The sequence below is a fragment of the Pelodiscus sinensis genome, chromosome 2 (genome assembly GCF_049634645.1).
Source record: "Pelodiscus sinensis isolate JC-2024 chromosome 2, ASM4963464v1, whole genome shotgun sequence".
NCBI classification, from domain to species: domain Eukaryota; kingdom Metazoa; phylum Chordata; order Testudines; family Trionychidae; genus Pelodiscus; species Pelodiscus sinensis.
The window spans coordinates 244,099,859-244,117,905 of NC_134712.1; the positions used below are offsets into that span (position 1 = coordinate 244,099,859).

The following is an 18,047-nucleotide window of genomic DNA, read 5'->3' on the forward strand; positions in this document are numbered from 1 at the left end:
CAATATGAGCCTCAATTAGGCTGGTTTTCCACCACAACCCCAAATTTGTTTTCAAAGACACTGATTTCTAGCATTCATCTCCACATTCTGTTGATATGACCTAATTTCTGTGTCCCTGTCATGAGTCCATTTGCAAACAGATTTGTTGAAGTATTTTTATTTTGTACAGGACTTCAGCTATTTAAATCTGAAATTTCACAGTGTTGTAATTGTAAGGGTTCTAACACCAAAAAAAACATTGACACCCTTTCTTCTGTGCTGCTGATAGTAAAAATGCTGCCTTCTGAGCTGGGCAATTGGAGAGCAGCAGCAGCTGCTGCTTAGGAGCTGAGCGTTGAAGGCAGAGCCGTCACCAGCACAGAAAGAAGGATGGCATGGTATAGAACTGTTACCCTTATTCTGCACTACTGCCTGCAGATCTGGGCCCTCAGTCAGCAGCTATCCCTCGCCAGCCACCCAACTCCTGAGGCATCAGCACAGAGCTAAGGGTGGCATGGTATGGCATTGCCACCCTTAATTCTGTGCTGCTACTGGCAGGGCACTGCCCTCAAACCTGAGCAACTGGCCAACAGATACAGCTCTTCAACCACCCAGCTCAGAAGGCAGTGCAGAAATAAGGATGGCTATTACTACAACCCCCCCTTAAATAACATTGTGGCAGACCCCTCCCCCCCACCTTCTTTTTGGTTCAGGACCCCCAGTTTGTGATACCTTCTTCATGGCCGTGAATTTAAACCCAAAAGGTACATACTACTAGTTTTTAAAAAGTTAAAAGCAATTTTTTTATCTCTATCCTGTAAGCAAAGCAGAAAATGTAAAACAAATCTAGTGAACCAACAGCAGTAGAACCTGCTGATAGTAACTTTCTGCCTATCTTTCTTCAACAGCTCTGACACTAACCTTGTGTGTATGATCCCTAATTTGTACAGTACCTGTCTAAATTGTGTTTCAAGTTCCTCTGAGGTTTCCAGCTATAAATCTATATAAATATTATGCAATTAAACCTGTTTATATTAAAAGGGCAACTCGCAGCTTCAAGTCTTGTCAATTTCATAAACTGAGTTAAAAGCTGTTTCATGCAGCACATCTGCCCATGTCTCCTGCCAAATCTGTCATTTTACAAATCATTCTCTTGCGCCTCTCCGCATTGCTGTGTGAAAGACCCAGACAAAAAGGGAAACTGTAGAAGTGGCTAAAGATAAGCGCTGTCAAACACTATAGAATAAAAGTCAAAAGAGAGAACTTTTCCCCTCTTTGATCTTCCAGGCAAATTAATTGTAACAATAGTGGATCAAAAATGTTAGTATTATTTTGTAAACTGAAAGCATGCTTTGAAAGGGGAATGAAGGCCCCTTTCATGAATGAAGAGCATCAATATGCAAATAGCAATTCCAGTACTAATTAGTCTCTGCTTTGGGAAAGGAACAAGTAGAGCATCTATTGTAATACAAAACACATTGTTACCCGAAATGATATTTCCAAATTTTCTCCTCCCCAGATGTCCATGCCACTATCATACTGTCCGAGTTCATTAAAGTATTCTCTATCCATAGCAAACAAACCTCCTGCCATAGTAGGGGACCTAAAAGAGAAAAAGTTCAAAATAAAGTTCCCATTGTCTAAATACTTGTTTTAATAAAAAATAGCTAGTCTAGTTTAGTCATCAATTCCCAGACCTACTACTGGAGACAGATGGTTGAAATCCATTGACTACAACTGCAGGATTGATGTGGTCAGATCAGGTTTCAAAAGATCTTATAATTGGTTTTTCAAGGAAAGGATATGAATACATTCCTTAAACTGTCACTGTTCCATCATGTATAACTGTATAACATACATGTATTTGATGTATACCTTTAAATACAACTAAGTGAACGTGAGCAAGGTACCTTTAGTTTATACTCACAGCACCACACGGGGGAGTTACAGCACAGCATACTAGTGCACAATGCAATCCACACACCCACAGTCCAAAATGCAGGGCTATCATTTAGACAAGCCTTGTTTTCCTTCAAACACAAATAGCTTGCTACAAACCAAACAAATTAGTCTTCTGCAATGACATCACTAGCATAAGTGTACCTGCTTAGAATCCAGCCAAGTTATATTTTTGTCTCTTTTCTGACACAGTACCTACATTTTTTGGTGGATTTATTATATTGCTCTTGATCTAAAATGTATGGATGTACTTGTCCATAATACATACAAGTGTACAGTGATATAAATACAAATCAAAATGAATGTGTATTTCTCCCTCATGAATAAAGGGCTAATATAGGCTGATCCTAACCTGTCTGAGGAAAAATCATACATTCCAGCATACATTCTACTTTCTGGTGTTACCTGAAATAAGTAATAAATCCCCTTCTAGGTGAAACCAGGATCACAGCTGAAGTATACAATCCAGTAAACCTAATGGTGTGTAATTAAGTTGATCTTGTCTCTCAAATGGAATTTAAAATCAGAAGTACAGATGTTTCATAATTAATAAAAATCAGTTGTCCTCCAATTGTTTATAACTTTCTACAGTTGAGTATTTGTTCTCTCTGGAGGTTTTCCAGTTCTTTTGTCCCTTCTATGAAGTTTCTCTTGTGTAGCATTTTTACTGTCAATATATTTTGTAAATATCTGTACTTTAATTACTATTCTACAATCTACATCCTAAACTGCTCCAGGTATGGCCAATACCTCCTGCTTATAAGCAGGAAATCCCTGTTGTTGCTCTGCCAAAGTGTAAGGTGTGGGGGGAGAAGGGGGAGGAAGCAGTCCATGCGGACATGCCACTGACAGTGGCTAGACAGGTATTTTTACAATCCTAGTCAGTAGAAATGTAATAAAAATGTCAAGGGTAAGCAGCCCTAAGACTGGATTAACTTGTTTGTTCTGACAGGTCTTCTGCTGTAGGTTTTGTCCCTCTAACACCTGGATAGAGAAGAATCTAGTACAATTGATTATGAAGGTTTCTAAATAGATGACAACTCAAAAAGCTTTCTATCAGGTGGAAAGTTATATTCAGAGATTTTTAAAAAACAAACTTCCAGAAATACTGCTCTCGCATTGCTTAAGAGTCTCTAACAAGGAAAGTCATTTTCAATCTCAGGAAATTTAGTCATCTTAGATGACAGGACTCCATTTAAGTACCAATGCTTTCTTTGGGCTTGTGACGGAGCCCCCAACCCTGTACCCCCATCTGCAGCCAGATGCAATCCTCAGCCAGCCAGCAGGTTAGGTTTATTGCTTCTCACAGATACAGCATAGCTTAGGATCAATGTTAACATACGAGCCAGGGCAGACAGCCTTATTCCTCTCGGCGGGGAAAGGGCTGCACCCCCTTCCTTAGTCTAAAACATCCTCACTGCTCCTAGCCCAGCTGAGACCAACTCAACTCCCAGCAACTGGTCCCTTAGCCCCCAGGCGGCCATGTCCCTTGCTTTGTTAAAATTCCTCCACCTAGTCAGGCGGCTGGGCCACTTCCTACATGCCTCCCCTCAGGGACCATCCCCCACTGGGCACTGCTCACAGACACACACAGACTACGTCTACACTGGCCCCTTTTCCGAAAGGGGCATGCTGATTTTAAACTTCAGAATAGGGAAATCTGCGGGGGATTTAAATATCCCCCGCGGGATTTAAATAAAGATGTCCGCCGCTTTTTTCCGGCTTGGGGAAAAGCCAGAAAAAAGCATCTAGACTGGCCTGATCCTCCGGAATAAAGCCCTATTCCTTTGAAGTAGGAATAAGAGATCCTCCGGAAAAGGGCTTTATTCCGGAGAATCGGGCCAGTCTAGACGCTTTTTTCCAGCTTATCTACAAGCCGGAAAAAAACGGCGGACATCTTTATTTAAATCCCGCGGGGGATATTTAAATCCCCCGCGGATTTCCCTATTCTGAAGTTTAAAATTAGCATGCCCCTTTCGGAAAAGGGGCCAGTGTAGACGTAGCCACAGAGTCTTTGCAGACCAGCATAGGGCAGTAAAGCCAGCACAACAAAGCAACCAGTGAACGCAAAACCAGAGTGGATCCAGGGCCACCAGTGGACAGCACTCCCCCACTAGGTAACAGGGCTCAATTCCAGAATCCTTGTAAGACTGTAACAAAATACAGGACTATGTAGCACTTTAAAGACTAACAAGATGGTTTATTAGATGATGAGCTTTCGTGGATCAGACCCACTTCCTCAGATCAAATAGTGGAAGAAGTGGGTCTGGCCCACGAAAGCTCATCATCCAATAAACCATCTTGTTAGTCTTTAAAGTGCTACATAGTCCTGTATTTTGTTTCAGCTACACCAGACTAACATGGCTACATTTCTATCACTTGTAAGACTGTGGCAGCTTTGTCTCAGAGGCCAAGGAGAACAATTTTTCTCCCTCCTCCTTGTGACACCCTTTAAGATACCTGAAAACCGCTATCATGTCCCTTCTCAATCTTCTCCTTTCTAAACTAAACAAGTCCAATTCTTTCATTCAGTCTTCCTTCATAGGTCATCTTCTCTAGACCTTTAATCATTCTTGTTGCTCTTCTCTGCACCTTCTCCAATTTCTCCACATCTTTCTTCAAATGTGGTGCCCAGAACTGGACACAATACTCCAGTTGAGGCCTAGTTAGCACAGAGTAGAGCGGAAGAATGATTTCTCATGTCTTGCTCACAACACACCTGTTAATGCATCCCAGAATCATGTTTGCTTTTTTTGCAATAGCATCACACAGTTGACTCATTTACCTTGTGGTCCACTATGACCCCTAGATTCCTTTCTGCAGTACTCCTTCCTAAACAGTCACTTCCCATTCTGTATGTGGGAGACTGATTCTTCCTTCCTAAGTGGATTACTTTGCATTTGTCCTTATTAAACTGCACCCTATTTACCTCAAACCATGCCTCCAGTTTGTCCAGATCATTTTGAATTATGACCCTATCCTCCAAAGCAGTTGCAACCCCTCCCAGCTTCGTGTCATCTGCAAACTTAACAAGCATACTCTCTATGCTAATATCTAAATTGTTGATGAAGATATTGTGCCAGTTATGCATCCACCTTATAGTAGTCCCATCTAAGTTGTATTTGCCTAGTTTACTGATAATTAACCAATATTTAATATCCCTACTGAGCTCCTTGCCTGTGCAGAAGCTCTGAGCCTCTGCATAGGGCTCATTAAATGACTGTGTGGTCATGCAGCTGCACAGCTTACAGGAAACTTAGACCATGACCTTTCTTGTTATCAAAAAGAATCTTCCAAAGTTAGCATTTCAATAAGATTAGTCAGAGCTCATATCAGATCAATGCACATACTGATCAATGCAATCACTCTGGCATAACTGATTATCTAAATAACCATCATTAAGCCAAACATACATCAATAAATGGTTCTAATATTAAAGTACTTGATAGTACATATTTCATATAAAATAGCCCGTAAATGCTTCAGGGCATATACCATGTCTGGTCTGAGGACCACCATGGCAAACATGGTGCTATATAAACAATCTCTAAAAAGATATTTTTCTTGCCCTAAAAAGACAGGAAAATTAAGCTAAGTTAGCCTTTCTCTGTTAAAGTTCATTTTTCTCTTTAACTCAGTAAAAATGAATAAGACAGACACTTGGCAAAGCAAGTTTCTCCTTTAAAGGTTGCAGGTCTCACTTATGAGCTGGTCTCTATTTACAGCAAGTTGCTTATAATTATTAGCTTGCTTCCTAACACGCAGTCCAAATCTTACCTGATTGGTGCAGTGGCTCCCTCGGGTCCTTCTAATTCTGACAAAGGAACAAGATCCCATTTAAAGTGCAGACCCCAGTTAAACCCTCCACGCACAACTGGGGAAGAGCTGTAGATAAGCGTGTCAGCACTGATTATGTCAATCACAGGGCACACCACTGTTTTGCGGTCTTCTCTGATTGGAGTCAACAAAGGTTGTAACCACATCTCATTCACTTCACAGTGGCTGTCCAGGAACACCAGCACTTTTCCTAAGACAACCAAAAAAACCCAGATCCATGGTAACACAACATATATACAGAAATTATTTCTATCAGAGGACTGAAAGCATATACAGAGGGAGATATAACACCTGCACTCAGAAATTTGTGGCGTAAAAGCAAAGTGGTGGCAAGATTCTGCTAGTCTTATTCACATTAAGTAGCACCCAACTTCTTGTAAGTGCCATTACTTTGTGTTGCACTATTCACTGCAGTTAGAGATAGGGACCACTGGGAATAAAGGAGCAATCTCCAGGCTAAGTATAAAAAATATTCAGAAATGTTATTTTAGAAGAGAAAGCTGATGTGATATTAGACTCACTGAAGAGAAGTGGGGGAGAACGTCATACATATTGTGAAGAGTTCTATGAACTACATACACACAGGTAAAAAGGAATATTCATGTCAATCTAGAACAGGGGTGGGGAACCTCAGGCCCAGGGGCCGGATGTGGCCCCCAGCTTGCCTGGATCCATCCCCCAAGGCCAGGCCTCTCCTGCATTAGGGAGCCTGAGCTGGGGTTCCAGCCCTCTGTTGCCCCACCACAGGGGTAGAATACACAAAACCTACTATGCTGGGCCCCCTTAAACTCTGGTGTGCGAGGGCAACGTAGGGATTGTTTTTCTGCTCCGCAGTCGGGCGCCACGTCAGTGAGGGTTTTTGCGCGAGGCCCCTGACTGATTTTTCTGTGGGTTAGTAGTGTCCGACCCCAAAAAAGTTCTCCACCCCAATCTAGAAACTTCAAAAGAGGTTTGCTTTTGGATCAAGCTATTACAATGCTGACAAGTAACAGATCAATTTAAAAATTATCTTGTAGTACAGTTGTTCAGATCCCAAATAATGAATTCACAATGCACATTAATATAAAACATACCCTGAGTACACAAAGTACAAATTCATTCTATCTCAATTAACTGCTGTAATGGCATCTGAAATACCACTGGTGAAAAGAAATTCAGTGATGTATGTGAATTAGTAGCTTACTTGAGAGTTTCTGAAGTCCTTAATGAGAAAGCAAAATACCTCACAGTTCAATAGATGTCACTTGAGGCAGAGTATTCTGCATGCATATTATTGAATATGTAATGAGGTTAGGGTTGCCAGGTGTCCGGTTTTGAACTGGACAGTCCGGTATTTGAGCTTTCTGTCCGGGAAACAAATTAAGAAAATACCGGACATATAAATGTCCGGTATTTTCTAATTAAGTAAGTTTTATTGTTATCATGAGTATCAGTACGTAGTTGCGTACTGCGTGAGCGTGTCTACCAGCCAGGCTGTATGCAGCTACACAGTAGAGAAGGGCAGGGGTGGGGTGGGATGGAATCTCCGGGGCTGGACTCACCCGTGCGCCCCATCAGGACCGTGCACGGGACAGGCAGCACCCTGAGATCTGCGTGCACCCGGGCCAGCCCCACTCCCCGCGTGCCGGTTCCCCCTCCGGCCAGCCCCGCTCCTTCCCCCTCCCCCAACATCTTCCCGGCCAGCCCTGCTTCCCACCAGCCAGTTCCTTCCCCCAATCTCCTCTGGCCAGTCCCACAACCCCCACACCTCTCCCGGCCAGCGCTGCTTCCCGCCAGCCGGTTCCCCATCAGCCCCGCTCACCCTGACCCCCTCTCTATCAGCCCCGCTCCGCTCCTGACCAATCCCCCGTTCCGACCAGCCCCGGTCACCCCAACCCCATATTTTTTTGAAAGCTATCTGGTAACTCTTAATGAGGTGGGCTCTCGGGTGGGAAAGGGAAAATTCTACACTGTTTTACTAAGTTTCATGAACTACTCTTGCTTTTCCCAATCACAGCAAATTAACTTAAGTGAAGTGAGACATTTCTTGCAAAAGTCAACTGACAAGAAGTGATTCCTTGTCTCACGGTTTTAATTTCAGAAGGGTAGCAGCATTAGTCTGTCTCCTCTGAAGCATTTGCAAAAGCAGTGAGTCCTGTGGCACCTTAAAGACTAACAGATTTATTTAGGCACAAGCTTTCATGAGATATGACTCACTTCTTCAGATGCTTGAAGAGAAAAGAAAAAAGGGAGGGATAAAGCGATGGGAGTGTGATACCAGTGTTAATTAAATCAGAAATGCATCTGGCAAAGTGTTTTTTACTCACAAAAGCGCATGTTACAGGAATCCTTGTTGTTTTTAATTTTTGTAGATTTTAAAAGGTACACCAAAGTCAATTTGGGCCCAAAATGTAAGTTATGTAAAAAGTTTATTGCACACACGGACGGACAAAATACTGACTTCACTTGCACTGTTCAAAGCTGCTGAAATCAATTTATTTATTTTGAATTTACAGACCAAAGAAGGCAGACTGTAGCCATCACTGCTAAGCACCAATTGATCTTTTTGCCTCTTGTTTCTTGTACAGGGAGTTAACACAAATGACTGGTGCTTAAAAGAGATACAGATGGTGCACATCCTTTCCAGGACACAAGCTGAAAGCTTCACTTTATTTTCTTCATTAGAAAAATTATAACTCTTCCCCACAAGTGACTTATAAGAAAGCTAGTCATTCAGAGCATGTGTGAAACAAAATATCAACACTAGAGATGTGAGCAAGTAGTCGACTACCTGATAAGCCTAGGCCTATTGGGTAATCCAGTCCAGTGTTTCTCAACTTTTTTTTGCTCATGGCCCCCTTCTGAGCCTCGTTTACCTCTGTGGCCCCCTCATAGCCGCTCTTAGTTGGAAAAAAGGTACATATTTTACCTAATGTTCCGCTTTTTCCATGTGGCCCCCTAGAGGTAGGGCATGGCCCCTGGGGAACCATATGGCCCACAGTTGAGAACCACTGGTCCAGTCAACTACTTGCTTCCCCTCCCCTGCTTGCTACCTGTGTATCAGAGGCAGCAATGGGGGGGGGGGGGGAATCTGGTGCTGGGGGGGTCAGCTTCAAAGCTGGTTCGCCCTAGTACCACCTCTATGGTGCCGCCTGCCCTCCCACCCCCACTGCTGACACGAAGCAGCCTCTGCCAGACATTGCTCCAGCAGCAGCCTCCTGGCCACAGGCAGAGGCTGCTCCAGCAGCTACCCATCGGTTGGAAGGGGGGGGAGAGGGAAGGGGCTCTCCCAGGTCTCTGCTGAGACTGCCCTGCAGACAGGGGCTGCTGGACCCAGCACAAACCGGGACTGAGCAATCCTGGCTCAGTCCCAGCTTGCACCAGGTCCAGGAGCTACCCCTACTGCAGCCCTGCAGTTTAAATGTAGCAAGAGCTGGGCTGCCTGCACATCCAGCTCTTACTACATTTAAACTGCAGAGCCGCAGCAGGAGCAGCTCATGGACTCGATGCAATCTGGGACTGAGGAAGCCTTCCTTTATTGACTAATCGTGTAGTCAAAACTTTTATTGACTACACGAATAGTGGAATACCCACCTCTTAACATCCTTAGCCAACACCACCTCTTACGACCAGCTGCTTCAGCAGTCAGGTAAAGCCGGAGTCCTGATCCACTTTTGTTTTTTAATAGGAAAACTGTTCCCTCATCTTTCTCCAGGTCTCCAAACTCAGAGAAGTGAAAGAATTATCACATCCAGAGGCCATTTACTCATCTCCAAGCTTCCCTTTCATTCATTATGTACAAAGGATAACTCTTTTGAAGGCACTTCAGTTCTACCAACAACAGGCAGTCCCCGGGTTACATGGATCCGACTTACATCAGATCCCTACTTACAAACAGGGTGAGGCAACCCCGCACTAGCTGCTTCCCCCCAGCAGACCAGGGAGACGCGAAGCTAGCGCCTCTCCCAGCAGACCAGGGAGACGCGGAGCGGCTTTTCTCAGCAGACACCTCAGCTTGAGAATAAAGGACTGAGGGAAGTGAGGTGTGGGAGAATAAAACTGAGCTCTGGAGAAATGTTTGGCTAGAGTTTCCCCTACAATATGTACCAGTTCCGACTTACATACAAATTCAACTTATGAACAAACCTACAGTCCCTATCTTCTGCCTGTATACATCTTATGTGGTGGCAGCTTTATTTGAACAATTAAACATGTAAGTGCCCTTGAATCTAGGAAGTGAATACTCGAATTTTATTCAACAACAGCTGATGCAACTAAATACAAAATAAACATGATACATTTTGTATGAAAGAGTACAAAGATGACTCAGCAATTTTCATTTAAACTGACATGAGCCAAAACAGATTTAGAAAACCGTTGTTAAGAAGTGATGCTAAGGACTGACTTATATGAACTCTCACTGATTTCCTGCCCCTTAGCCATCAAGAGACTGCTGCATAGTCAGAAAATTCAGTCCAACTAAAGCAGGGGTCAGCAACCTTTTCAAACTAGAGAGCCAAACTACATGAAAATTCAGAACAAATGGTCATAGAGCCATATAATAATGCCCATTTGCATAACTGAAAATATACAACTTAATATTATTGATAATTGACATAATGATTAATAATTTCATAAATGAAACATTGTACTCACAGACTTTATTTAATGGGACTTCTGTTCCTACATCTTTTCGCATGTTGCTTTGAATTTTACATCATAGCTGGTAAAATCCAGCTTCATGCATGCATTCAGGCTGTTAATCTTATGACAGGGAAGTAGGGATTCGGGGGTGCAGGAGTCTGCACTGGGGTGTATGACAGACTTAGGGCACAAGTTTGAGGAGTGGGAATGCAGGAGTGTTATAGCAGGGAACTGGGGATGTGGGGGTGCAGGAGTCTGGGAATGTAGGATATAAGGGGCTCAGGGCAGGGGGTTCAAGTGCATGATGGGCTCAGGGTTGGTGTACATGGGGGGTGCAGGAGTGTTATGACTCTGATGGGCCCCAATTGGGGGCTTGTTGGTCAGGCTTTATTTTTAAATCAAGTAAAGTAGTACGTCCAACACAAAAGGTTTCAACATTGTCTTCATTTATGGCAGGAGTGGAGGAGCTTTTTTTATGGGTTGGGGGCCACTGACCCATAGAAAATTCAGTTGGGGACCACACAAGTGAGAAGGAAAAAACCTTCCAAATCCCCCCAACCCTCACTAGTGTGGCCCCCAATTGAAACACCTCACTCCCCTGGTGCTTCAGCTTCATGGTGGGGGTGAGGGGCAAGGAAGACTGATGTTCAAAGCCTCAGGCCAGATTTACTCTTCTAGGGTTCCAAGGTTAGTGGATTTTGTGGGATCCCCTAGGCTAGGGGGTGGAGCCAAAAACAAGGGGTTAAGTGTGCAGGACTGGGCTGCCAGTGACTTAATAGGGATGGGAGCGCAGGATCTGGATGGGAAGCAGGGTGTAGGAGGGGGTGAGGGTGCAAGGTCTGGGTGGAAGGTAGGGTGCGAGAGCAGGTTGGGGGTACGGTGTGTGACAAGGGGAAAGAGGGGAGGAGCAGGCTAGAGGCAGGGTGTCTTGCTGGGGGAGATATGAGTGAGCGGACTGGGGGTGCAGGGTCTCAGTGGAAAGGTTAGGGGGGGAGTGAGGATGCTGGGTCTGGGCATGTGGGGGGGGGGAAGCCAATTATTTGCTTCTGCACCACGTCGCAAGCACTGCGTAACATGCCTCCTGCTGTTCCCATTCACCGGATTCTGGTCAGCGGCAGGAAGTGTGTCCCTGAGAGGCTGGTCCCTGGACCCGGGAAGGAAAACTGTGTGGAGCCATTTTTGGCTCCGCTTGTTCCCCGCCACCCTGGATCCGGAGGCAGGACTGGAGTGGGGGATGGCTTGGGGCTCTCCCCCACCCACCCGCCTGCCTGCCCTCTGATCTCTGGCACTGGTGCTTCAATCTTATGGAACCGTAAGGCTGTAGCATCAGCCTGCTGTGAGGGGAGCTGGGGGGCTTGAGCTAGAGCTCCAAAGGAGCCGTATCTGGCTCCCTAGTGACCCATATTTGACTCATGGGTCATAAGTTGCCAACCCCTACACTAAAGGAAAGCAAGTGCATCACTCAGCAGCATCCCCTTTATCTTAACAAAAAGCCCTACAGGCAGCAGCAGGGAACCTTTTTTGGGTCGGGGGCTGCGCACAATTGAGAAGAAAAAACCTCTCACTACATGGCCCCTCACCGAGAAGTAGAAAGACACTTCCCACATTCCCCTCACACACCAGAGCCTAGAGGGGCCCAGACTAGGAAATTCTGTATGCTCCAACTCAGTGGTAGGGTGGGGGAGCCCTGAGTCTTGGGGGCCAGACCCAGGTAAGCCGGGGGCCACATCCAGCCCTAGGGCCTGCGGTTCCCCACCCCTGCCATATGGAATATGTCAGATGCTCCAATCCATAAAGCCAAGGAGTAACACGGGCACTGCCAAGCAGTATTCCCTCATTTTTTTAATCACTCCGGGGCAGAATGAATTTTCTTATGTGCACCAATGTGGAGGTGAGGTGTGACACATCACCTTTATATTGATGCACATAACAAAATTCATGTGGTGGGAAAGGGACCAAGAAGTTCTGAGTGTGGGCGGGGGCTCAGGGCTGAGGAAGAGGGTTGGGGTGCAGAAGTGTGCGAGCTCCAGCGGAGGGTGTGGGTTCTAGGATGGGGCTGGCACTGAGGGGCTCAGGGCTGGGACAGAGAGTTGGGGTGGAAGGGCTCTAGCTGAGGAATTCCAGGTTTGGGAGGTGCTCTGGGATGGGGCTTGGGATGAGGGCTTTAGGGTGCAGGAGGGTACTCAACATAGAGCAGGGAGTTAGGGCGCATGCTTATCTGGGTGACTCCCTGCAAGGGCAACAAGGAGGGGGTCTCCTTTCCCCCCAGCTGTGACAGCTCTGTGCTAGGGCCAGTTGAGAGAGACTCCTTTCTGCTGGCCCCAGCAGCTACAAGACTTGGGGAAGAGATCTCTCCTCACTGCAGCCACAAGCCCCTGCGTGGGGCTTAAGGGGAAGTCACGCAGCCATGCAGCTTAGAGGGACCTTAGCTGCCTAGATGGGACAGAGAAAGGATTAAAGGAAAAGAGAAGACAAGGCATACCTGTAGCATGAGATGCTCCGATCATTCTTCCTCGAATCAGCCCCTCCCGCTTTTCATTTCTTACCAGCTTCGTGTTTCCTGGAAGATGTTTTTTGATATATTCTTCTAGGTCTTTTTTCAGATCCACTGCAAGCAAGAAAACAAATACAGGGAGCAAATTTAGTGATAGCTTCACCATAGCTACCATGGAGAATAAAAGCAGCAACACAGTGTAGCATGCAAAGTGGTCAAAAAGGTCCTTTAGGAGGACTTTATGTCAGAGGACAAGCTTCAACACAAATTCTGTTCAAGTCATTCAAGGCACTACACCCAGTCCCATGTCCCCTTAGCCACTTTCTGTAGTTTTGCAATCACGTTGCTTTGTTAAAGGTTTCTCTTTCCTCTATGGCTGGGAGAGAGAGCTATGGAAACTCAATGGCAAATGGCTAAACAGGGAAAAGGCTGAAACTGGCCCAGTGCTGTGTGCTGACAGCGCAGCCCATCATTCCTACTAATATTGTCTCAATGTTTTCTTGTGCCTGTATCCATCGGTTGGTCCCCACCTGCTGTCTCTTACCATCTTCTTTTGCTCTGTGTTTATTCAGTGCCAAACACAGTATGGTCTTGGCTCAAGAGCATCATGTCCTCATAAAATATGTACCCTATCTACATAAGCATTAATGAACACAAAAAAGGGACTCCCTCTCTCTCACCTTTCCAATGTAACTATCATCTTAGGTGTTTATTAGTAATAAGTGAGGCGATCACACAACTGTCTGAAAGTTATCACCATGGTAAAATGCCTTGATGCCTTAGTTGTTCCCCCCTTGCCCCCAATCATCAACTCAGCAGGTAGGAATAATGGAAGCATGAGGCCATCTTCTCTCTCTGCTTTTGCAAAATAACATCCAGCATCAGATATTTGAAGTAGTTCATGCTTCCAATTGCAAGCGATAACCTTCCAGAACCTAAGACGGATGAGACACTCCTGACAAAGCACATACTTTTGAAGGAGAGCAGAGATTATTACAGCCTAAATACTACAGTAATACAAGTATATAACGCTAAGAGGCATTGTACTTCCAGAATCTTTTCAATGCCGACGTTTACCACATAAAGGAAAGGCAGGCATCTGGCTGTTGTCATTGGAAGAATGACTGAGGAAAGCCATAATACTAGAGAAGGGTAACAGAGGACTCAAACATGGAAAGAAACAAGTGAAGTCACAGTGAAACAGCCTACCAGTTGGGATTAGGGATGTAAGCAACTAATCCACTATGCGATAAGCATAAACTTATCGGATAGTCAAGTAGTGACTCAACTAGCTGCTTTCCCCCTCTGCTGCCTCTATCAGAGAGAAACAGCAAGCAGGGGACAGGAGCTTCTGCTGGGGAAAGCTGCCTTAAAAGCCAGTTCCTACCAGCACCATCTCTGCAGGGTCATAAGAACATAAGAATGGCCATACTAGGTCAGACCAAAGGTCCATCTAGCCCAGTATTCTGTCTGCCAACAGTGGCCAATACTAGATGCCCCAGAGGAAGGGATCACAACAGGTAATCCTCACGTGATCCCTCCCGTCACCCACCTCCAGAGAAACAAAGGTTAGGAATACCATTCCTACCCATCCTGGCTAACAGCCATTGATGGACCTAACCTCCATGAATCTATTTAGCTCTTTTTTGAACCCTGTTAAAGTTCTAGCCTTCACCGCATCCTCTGGCAAGGAGTTCCACAGGTTGACTGCACTGCGTGAAGGAAAACTTCCTTTTGTTTGTTTTAAACCTGCCACCTATTAATTTCATTTGGTGACCCCCAGTTCTTTTATTGTGGGAATAAGTAAATAACTTTTCCTTATTCCCACACAAGTCATGATTTTATAGACCTCTATCATATCCCCCCTTAATCTCCTCTTTTCTAAGTTGAAAAGTCCAAGTCTTTTTAATCTCTCTTCATATGGGACAGATTCCAAATGCCTAATCATTTTTGTTGACCTTCTCTGAACCTTTTCCAATGCCAATATATCTTTTATGAGATGAGGCGGCCAAATCTGTACACAGTATTCAAGGTGTGGGCCTACCATGGTCTTATATAGAGGCAGTAAGATATTTTCTGCCTTATTCTCTATCCCTTTTTTAATGTCTCCTAACATTCTATTTGCTTTTTTCTCTGCTGCTGCACACTGAGTGGATGTTTTCATAGAACTATCCACAATGACTCCAAGATCTTTCTCTTGAGTACTTGTAGCCAAATTAGTCTATATATTGTATATATATAGTTGGGATTATTTTTCCCATGTGCATTACTTTACATTTATCAACATTAAATTTCATTTAACATTTTGTTGTCCAATCACTTAGTTTGATGAGATCTTTTTGAAGCTCATCACAGTCTGCTTTGGTCTTAACTATCTTGAGCAGGTTAGTATCATCTGCAAATTTTGTCACCTCACTTTTTACCCCCTTCTCTAGATTAACACTAAATGACTCAGTAATAATGGGGGATTTCAACGATCACCATATTGACTGGGTACACATCACTTCAGGATGGGATGCAGAGATAAAGTTTGATACCTGAAATGACTGCTTCTTGGAACAGCTGGTTCTGGAACACACAAGAGGAGAAGCAATTCTTGATTCAGTCCTAAGTCCTAAGAGGTACATATAATTGATTCACTTGGAAAAAGTGACCATAATGCAGGCCTAGGCAAAATGCAGGCTCCCCTGCTCGCCCCGCAGCCCCGGGCAGAAAAGCGGCTGCAGGTCTCCATTTCTGTTTTGAAACTAAAGGGAAGGTGGGAAGTTTTAGGAGCTGCTCCGCTCCCAGCACATTCCCATTGGCCAGTTTCTGGCCGAAACCAGCCAATGGGAGCTGCTTGTTAGAATAACATGCAGCTAAGAAGAATCACGCACCCTCTCTTGGGCTTAGTTATTCAGGAAGCACATGGCCAGGCAAGCAGGCAGGCAGGCTGGCAGGGAAACATTTTAAGCTCTGCAGGCAGGGATGCTAGTTTGGCAGCTGACAAGTAAATCTCTTGGCCACAGCCTGCTTCTGGCACCCTAGCCCTTTTCTTCCCCAATTCTCCCTGCCCCCCCACTCAATATACCCAAATCCTCTGTCCCCCTCTTGCGTCCATACCTCCTCCCAGATCTGGCACCCCAATCTCCTGCCCCAGATCACAATCCCCTCCTACCTAGGTCACATCCCAAACCCCTGCACTCCAGTCCCCTGCCCTAGGTCACAACCTCCTGCTTCATCCCAACTCCCTCCCAGACTCTAGTCTTTCTCCTGCACCCCAGTCCCTGGAGTTGCGGAACTATTAACTGTGATTTGTAACCTATCCTTTAAATCAGCTTCTGTACCTAATGACTGGAAGATAGCTAATGTGATGCCAATATTTAAGAAGGGCTCTAGAGGTGATCCTGGCAATTACAGACCTGTGAGTCTAATGTCGGTACTGGGCAAATAAGTTGAAACTATAGTAAAGAATAAAATGGTAAGACACATAGATGATCATAGTTTGTTGGGGGAAAGGCAACATGAATTCTTTAAATGGAAATCATGCTTTCCTAATCTACTAGAGTTCTTTGGGGGGGGGGGGGGGGGTCAACAAGCATATGGACAAAAGGGATCCAGTGGATATAGCGTACTAAGATTTCCAGAAAGGCTTTGACAAAATCCCTCACCAAAGGCTCTTAGGTGAAGTTAGTTGCCATGGGATAAAAGAGAAGGTCCTCTCATGGATTGGTTAAAAAGTCCTCTCTTAATTGGTTAAAAGACAGGAAAAAGGATAGGAATAAATGGTCAATTTTCAGAATGGAGAGGGGTAACTACTGGTGTCCCCCAGGGGTCCGTACTGAGACCAATCCTATTCAATGTATTTATAATATGATTCCAAGATCTCTCTTGCATGTTTATAGCTAAATTAGTCTGCATAATTTTGTATGTACAGTTAGGATTATGCTTTCCAACATGTACTACTTTGCATTTATCAACATTAAAATTCAATTGCCATTTTGTTGCACAATCAGTATAGCCATTCTTATGTTATGCAATCAGTCCTAAAGACAGCTGTGGATCAGGCTCAACCACAAATCCTCAGTCTCTACATGGCAGAACTCTGATGATCCCCACCCTGCTCCCTGTGGAACAGCCTGCTGCTGAGCCTGCATAGAACCATGGAAACAGAAGCCGCCCCAGAGCCAGAGAAGTATATGTACTACTACAGCAATGGAGGGATTTCTGCTGTAAGAAATATGAAAGGTCTGAAGCGACAGAAGACGACTTTGCAGAGAGGGCGCTAAACAGCCCCCAGTCCATAGAAAGGACATATGGAACAGAATACATCATTTTAATCTTACTATTGTCTCTGCACTTCTGTAACTGCAATTAACCCAGGCTGTGTCCAGACACAGTACAAGTATTAAAACATCCCCTTCATAGTGTGTGTTGGTTCAGTTTAGGAATGTCACACTTTATGTCTGAGTTTCCACAATCACTAACTCTATGCTCCTTCACTAAGCTCGACAATAAGCATGTGTATCTTGTCCTATTTCTGGCCTTCAACCTCTACTGCCTGCTGTTCTTCAGGGACTCCAGCCCAGCCCACAGTACTAACGATGTGGAGGTATCAGTTAAGTTAACACTTATCCCTCTCCTGAGAGCTCATGTGCTCCAGCCTCCAGAACCATTTTCGTTGGACTCTGCAGGACATTCTTCCATTTGCCCATAACTTTTCTGTAATGCGGGGGTGGCCCAAACCAGATGCAGTTCTCCAGATGTGGCGTCATCAATGCCGAATAAATGGGAATAATCACTTCCCTCAATCTGCTGGCAACGCTTCTATGCAGCCCAATAAATCATTAGGAAACCTGAATCTCAAAGCCAGCTATTACCTCTGGAATATCTTTAAAGCCTGCCACCGCAGGGTAAACCACATTCCTGACTGCCTCAGAAACCTCAGACATCATCCTACTTATTCAACTTTCCAACCCCAAAGTGGCTGGCAATGGATCTGGAGCCGTCTGGGATAGCCAGCTCCCAGCGAGTTACAGCAATGTTCATCTAGACAGTAAAGGTGATCTCATAGCAGCCTCTCTACACTACAGATGGGAGCAAACAGCTAACCAAAAACCAGAAATGTGGCTTTCTACATGTGGCCCCACTAGCCTGTGCTTGTGAACCTGCGCCA

At 44.9% G+C, this 18,047-nt stretch overlaps 1 protein-coding gene across 6 annotated transcripts in view; it reads right to left on the reverse strand.

Annotated features, from left to right (window-relative positions):
- GALNT11 (polypeptide N-acetylgalactosaminyltransferase 11) overlaps positions 1-18,047 on the reverse strand; it is an 83,386-nt gene that overhangs the window by 30,922 nt on the left and 34,417 nt on the right. For all 6 annotated transcript variants that reach the window (XM_006129319.4, XM_025187869.2, XM_075922801.1 and 3 more), the window contains 3 exons: positions 12,881-13,006; positions 5,716-5,965; positions 1,465-1,582 (listed from right to left, as the gene is read on the reverse strand). In XM_006129319.4, coding sequence (XP_006129381.2) covers positions 1,465-1,582; positions 5,716-5,965; positions 12,881-13,006 — 494 coding nt within the window. The remainder of the gene's footprint in view (positions 1-1,464; positions 1,583-5,715; positions 5,966-12,880; positions 13,007-18,047) is intronic.